The sequence below is a fragment of the Dipteris shenzhenensis genome, chromosome 18 (assembly GCF_047967505.1).
Source record: "Dipteris shenzhenensis isolate YYH24624 ecotype China chromosome 18, Dip_SZ_1.0, whole genome shotgun sequence".
NCBI lineage: Eukaryota > Viridiplantae > Streptophyta > Polypodiopsida > Gleicheniales > Dipteridaceae > Dipteris > Dipteris shenzhenensis.
The window spans coordinates 51,500,161-51,505,945 of record NC_141613.1 but is presented as its reverse complement, the minus strand read 5'-3'; the positions used below and the strand labels follow the sequence as shown (position 1 = coordinate 51,505,945).

At 42.7% G+C, this 5,785-nt stretch overlaps 1 protein-coding gene across 2 annotated transcripts; it reads left to right on the top strand.

Moving 5' to 3' along the window:
* Nucleotides 1-660: 660 nt before the first annotated feature.
* Nucleotides 661-5,572, top strand: LOC147891393 (uncharacterized). Of its 2 annotated transcripts, none has more exons than XM_087390016.1 (6): nucleotides 661-862; nucleotides 974-1,043; nucleotides 1,148-1,296; nucleotides 4,562-4,647; nucleotides 4,978-5,086; nucleotides 5,186-5,323. In XM_087390016.1, exons 1-6 carry the CDS (start codon nucleotides 713-715, stop codon nucleotides 5,264-5,266), a joined length of 645 nt encoding a protein of 214 aa, XP_087246142.1. In that variant the 5' UTR covers nucleotides 661-712; the 3' UTR covers nucleotides 5,267-5,323. The 2 variants fall into 2 exon arrangements, with proteins under 2 accessions (XP_087246142.1, XP_087246141.1); XM_087390015.1 differs by having other exon boundaries at nucleotides 669-862; nucleotides 5,259-5,572.
* Nucleotides 5,573-5,785: the final 213 nt, after the last annotated feature.

The window sequence follows — 5,785 nt, the reverse complement described above, 5'->3', positions numbered from 1 at the left end:
CCGCCCCCATACCCCCGCTTGCAAGGATGCACACTTCTTATGAGGGTCTTTTGCAAGGTGCCATGACGCTGTTGGACCCTATGCCCATACCCCCCCTTGAAAATCGGTTGATTTGTAGGTAACGGGCATATGGTGGAGGTGATGGCTTGTGATGATGGCATTGGCACCATGCGCTAGTTTGGTGCATGTCACCAGATGCCACCTTGATGGAGGTTTGCAGGTACCACGAGCACCCCCTAACCTATCTTGACGAAGATGGTGTAGCAGGGAAAGGGGCAAGAAATCCACTGCTACGGGGGACCCCATTTAATGCCACGTTGTATCGGAAGCTTGTGTAGGGAGGCATGGGGGCCACTTAGGGGTTGTTTCCACGACGGGTAAGTGCGACACAAGTTTTTGCACCGATGGGAGCAGGTTGCCTTACGTGCACCTAGCATTCAGGCCAATAGCAGACAATAGATATTGCAATCAACACCTAGAGCATAAGGTGGAGCACACCGGTGGTCAAACGAATCGGCCATCTTTGATAGGACATCAAGGCGCGCAGACCTCCACTCCCATCTCCACATCCTGGGAAGCGTGACCTGGGGGGGCATTCCACACTTGGTGCGCGCATTCACGCGGTGGAAACACCCCCTTTAGAGGGGCCCCCACAGAATGTCCGGGCACTATAAACACTTGACCGGAGGGTAGGCTATTATTGGAGCCAGCGATGGCTGCTGAACGAGTTCTCGTCACATTCGATGTCGATGGAACCCTGATGCGTAGCTCGGGATTGACAGCTAACCAGCTCCATAAGCGCGCTTTCTCTTTTGCTTTTAAGGAAGTTTTCGGCATCGATGGCACTATCGACGCTATCAAGGTTGCTTCATTTGCCTCCATGCATTTGCTCTGATTATAGCTGCGTCCAGCCATTGGGGCCTGATTAGTTTATTTCTCTCAGTAATACAGTTTGAAATGTTTAATGCCTCAGCATCATGGTTCCACCGATCCAATGGTGATCGTGGACACATTGGAGCATTACGGTGTCCCGCGCGCGTCAGGTATGCATTGATGCTTCGTTTAGTTGAATTTTACTGATTTGACAACACGAACACCCGTCAAAATTTCTCGTTTTGCAAATGCTGAACGGGATTGTGGCAGGCAGCAACATCTAAGTTGCCTGTAGCGATGGCGAAGATGGTTGAGTTTGCAAAGGAGCACCGTGAGGATGTTGAAGAAGGCCTGGAATTGCTCCCAGGAGTAGCGTCCCTTCTTGAGACGTTATCTCTTCGTACTGATGCTACAGTGGGTTTGGTAGGTCTCTCTACCAAGTCTTATTTTGCTACCTGCAGACACCTCAATTCCCTCATCCCTTACATGGGGAATTGTGTTTGGCATTTTTTTATTGGGAAGCTAGATAGGGGCGGAATACTCTAAGACTTGATATGCGGGTTTGATAATCAGAGGGTGGCAGCCTCACTTCATTAATGGGTAAAGAGAAATTTGAATATTTTACTGCAGCAGCTGTTGATTCCGTCACCATCCAAGTAAGCTTTTTTGGCAAAATCCTGCAACAAAAGTATTTCAGTCTGACTTTTAGGCTTCAGCGTTGCAAAAGCGGAACAAATATGCTGGTAGCTTGCATGTACTGCATCTGCCTAAGCAGTCAAAGGGTGCACATTTATGGACCATGTCAGAGATTTGAAATGTCTTGAAAGGACAATTTGTAAAGCTAGCTAATTTTCAAGACCGGCTGGTTTCAAACTATTGACAGCTCTTTCTTCAATGACTGCATCATGAGTAGTGGGATCATTTTGTGCCGGAAGAGAAACCTGCAAATCAGCATGAGGTTGAGGCTGATTATTGCTTAGTGAAGGGCCTGCAGGAGGCTCATGTTGCTGCTCAAAATCCTCCTCTGATGATGGCAGAGGTAACCAAGAGTCAAAAGCATCAAACATGTCAACATCTGGCTTTGCTTTGCAGTCCACAAGAGGAGACACTGAATGTTCAGCAAAGATCACATCTCTACTGACAATAATCTTTCCAGTATTTGGTTGATATAACCGATACCCTCTGCTCTCCTGGCTGTAACCAATGAATATGCACTTGATTGCCTTGTCATCAAGCTTATGTCTCAGCTGAGATGGTACATGAACATATGCAAGAGACCCAAAAACTTTCATATGTGAAAGTGAAGGCTTTCTGCCTTTCCATGCTTCATAAGGTGTAATAGTCTTTAATGCCCGTGTAGGTGATCTATTCAGCACATAGTTGGCACACATTACTGCATCAAGCCAAAATCTGCGCACAGCAGCTGCAATTCCTCTACACATAGCAGCTGCAATTCCTTCCATGCATCTAAAAATACAGCAGATAAGGGAAAGAAGAAAAGATGCAACTATTGTTGCAAGCCTGGACATGACATTTCAGAATGCAGGAAGCACATTGCTTCGGAGAAAAAGAAAGCAGGATTAACAGTTAATGCCTCACATGCCATTGAATCCCATGAGCTAGCAGATGCTTCACATGCACATGCTCTTCAGGATGATTGGGCATGGGCTATCCATTGCTCATTTGATCCCTCCAAAGTTGATGCACTCTTTACTGCTAATGATGCTCAGTCCTGGTACTTTGATAGTGGTGCTTCCAAGCATGTCACATCTTGCATATAGTTGTTTCATTCTCTAGCTGATGCACCTCGAGGGGGGACTGTTACATGTGCCAATAATGCTTCGTATGCTGTAAAAGGTGTTGGAGATGTGCAGCTCACATCCATTTCCAGCCATCCTGTCACTCTGACAAATGTTTTTTTTGTGCCTGGCATTGAAGTCAACTTGATTTCAATTTCAGCAATTGCTACTTTAAGTTTCAGAGTAATTTTTTATGGCTACAGATGCCTAGTATATGATCTTCGTGATGACAATGCCATAGTTCTCACTGGCACTTTGCAGAAAGGGCTCTATTACCTTGATTATCATTCAGCTGCACTTTCTATTGAAGCATTGGCTATTTCAGATTCACAGCTTGCTGAAACTCATCTTTCGCATGAGAGAATGGGCCATCTCAATTATAGAGCTCTTGCAAAGCTACATTCACAGCAGATGGCAAATGATGTACCTCAGACTCACACAGTTTCCAAACATGTGTGTGAGGGTTGTTTTTTGGGTAAGATGCATCGATTTCCTTTTCAAAAGAATTGTCCAAAACTCTCACAAAGGAAATTGCAGCTAGTACACAGCGATGTCTGTGGCCCAATGAGGACAAATGCCATTGGAGGATACAAGTATTTCATGACTCTCATTGATGATTTCACAAGGTATTGCTACGTATATCCTTTAAAGGCCAAATCTGAAGTTTTCTTATGCTTTCAGAGATGGCTGAATATGGTTGGGAATGAATCAGGATGCAAGCTTGTCACCCTCAACACAGATAGGGGGGGTGAGTATATGTCAAAGGAGTTTGATGCATTTCTATCCTCACGGGGCATTATTCACTCATGCACTACTCCTTACACTCCTCAGCAGAATCCTGTTTCTGAAAGGAAAAACAGGTCCGGAACGAAGAGAGAGAGAGAGTGCAGGTACAAGACGAGTCGATAGATCAGTCACGTCAAAACTTAGATAAAATGAAAATACAAAAGTACGAAGTACTTGTACCTAGACCTAGGATTAAGTGTCCTAGGTGTCACATAGGACTAAGTGTCCTATGTGGCCTAGAAGGCACTAACACTATAAGTGCCTACACTTATGCCTACAAGGCTCATACCATGGCCTATAGGGCATCACTAGAACCACCAGAAGATGGCCTACACCCATGTTAATGCTCCTCCCCTCACGTTCTCTATTCCTCTATGGCCCTCGAGTGTCGCCATACCTATCCTCTAGCATCTTGTTTTGATTTTTTTTCCGGCTAATAGTGGGTGTGTGGATTTGTATGTGTGAGAGCATACTTTTATACTATGGTCTACACCCACTGTTGGGCGCTGATGATGTCAATGGGGATGTCATAGTAGCTAGTCCCTGCTATGCGTGACGGAGTTTATGGTTTTCAATCTTATGAGTGACTCTCGTGAGATTGAAAGTGCACTATGTTGTGTTTTTAGAGGATGAGTTTGGGAATGTTCCTGGATTCATCTAGGTAGATGTATTAGAATGAATTAGAATCTGGTCAACTTTGGATGTTGAGGCTATAAGAGAAGATTTTTGTGTTTCTAATCGACTCCATAGTAGGAAATCCTTGCAGTCTTGGTTTTTTAAAATAAGGACATTGTAATTTTATTAGCACTCATCATATTGAGGCTGTAAGAGAAGATTTTTGTGTTTCTAATCGACTCCATAGTAGAAATCCTTGCAGTCTTGGTTTTTCAAAATAAAGACATCGTAATTTTATTAGTACTCATAGTAGCACCTGTAGCTTTCTTGAGGAATATTCGATTTCCGTATCTGCATTGTCAAACACAAGCTGATGGGAATAAGTTGATTCATGTTGAAAGCCCTGCGTTTGTACAAGGATGGTACTTTTAGCATGAATTTACTTGACAATGCACTTTATGTATAGTTTTTGGAAATTTTCGTCACAGGTAACAGGTAATCTAGAGGATATAGCTTGGATGAAGATGGAGGGCCTTGGCATAAAGAAGTTTTTCTCTTCACCAAACTTTGGAGGGTAAGAGTTGGTAGGGCAATGTTATGTGTTTGTAGATCTTTCTATTAAGAAAAAAAACAACATGATGGGCACACTCTCACCATAATATAAGACCATTCTTACATCAGAAATTATCTTGTGTGACCAGAAAATATCTTTCGAAAATCACCAACATGATGTTTTAACATTCTCATCAGAAGTCCCTATATATAGATGCAATCATGCATGTATGCACACAATTGCAAATATACATACATACATGCATACATACGTACACATTGAAATTTCTTGTGTTTTGGTATCTTTAGGGCATGGCAGTGGTTTAATGTTATCTTACTCTTCCATGCACAGTTTTGGAAGTGATCATGCAGATCGTGGAGAACTAGTCAGGATTGCTGGAGCACGAGCTGAAACGTTATTTCCTGGGAAATTCAGACTGCGGGCACATGTTGGAGACACAGTATGTACATTCTGTCTTCTAAGAGAATTATTTTAAAAACTGACTGCCATATTTAGTAGTTTTCTTGGAAATAGTCGAATTTCCCTTGATTGGAAGAAGATGGGTGGCAAGGGTATAAGGATATGGAGGACTTCTACTAGATTTCTGATTTGCCTGGCAATTTTTCCATCAGCCAAATGATATCAAGGCAGCTGAATTTGGTGGAGTCTTACCGATTGGAGTCTGCACGGGTGTCTTCAACAAAGAGGATCTATTGGCTGCAAGCAAGAACAGCTCAGTAGTGGTCTTTGAAAATTTGATAGATCAGAAATCTTTTCTGAATGCATGTGAACTTGATTAATACTACCTAAAGGTTCTTTACTCCATTTAATCATTATTGTTTAGACCAATCATTCAGTTTGAAAAGACTGTACAATATTTGCAGTATACACTGCAATAGACAATTCTTTGTTGTGATATTCCCCTTGTAGTAATTTTAAGGTTTTCAATTAGCAACGGGAAGAATCTCTCTCTCTCTCTCTCTCTCTCTCTCTCTCCCCTTTGTTGTTGTGCATAGATACATGGTGGATGCTTAAGTACCAACCAAGAGATATCACAGATTAAAGACATGCAAGAGAAACTCTCAACTACTATCGAGTTTAAGATTGCTTTTGTTGTTGTGCATAGATACATGGTGGATGCTTAAATACCAACCAAGAG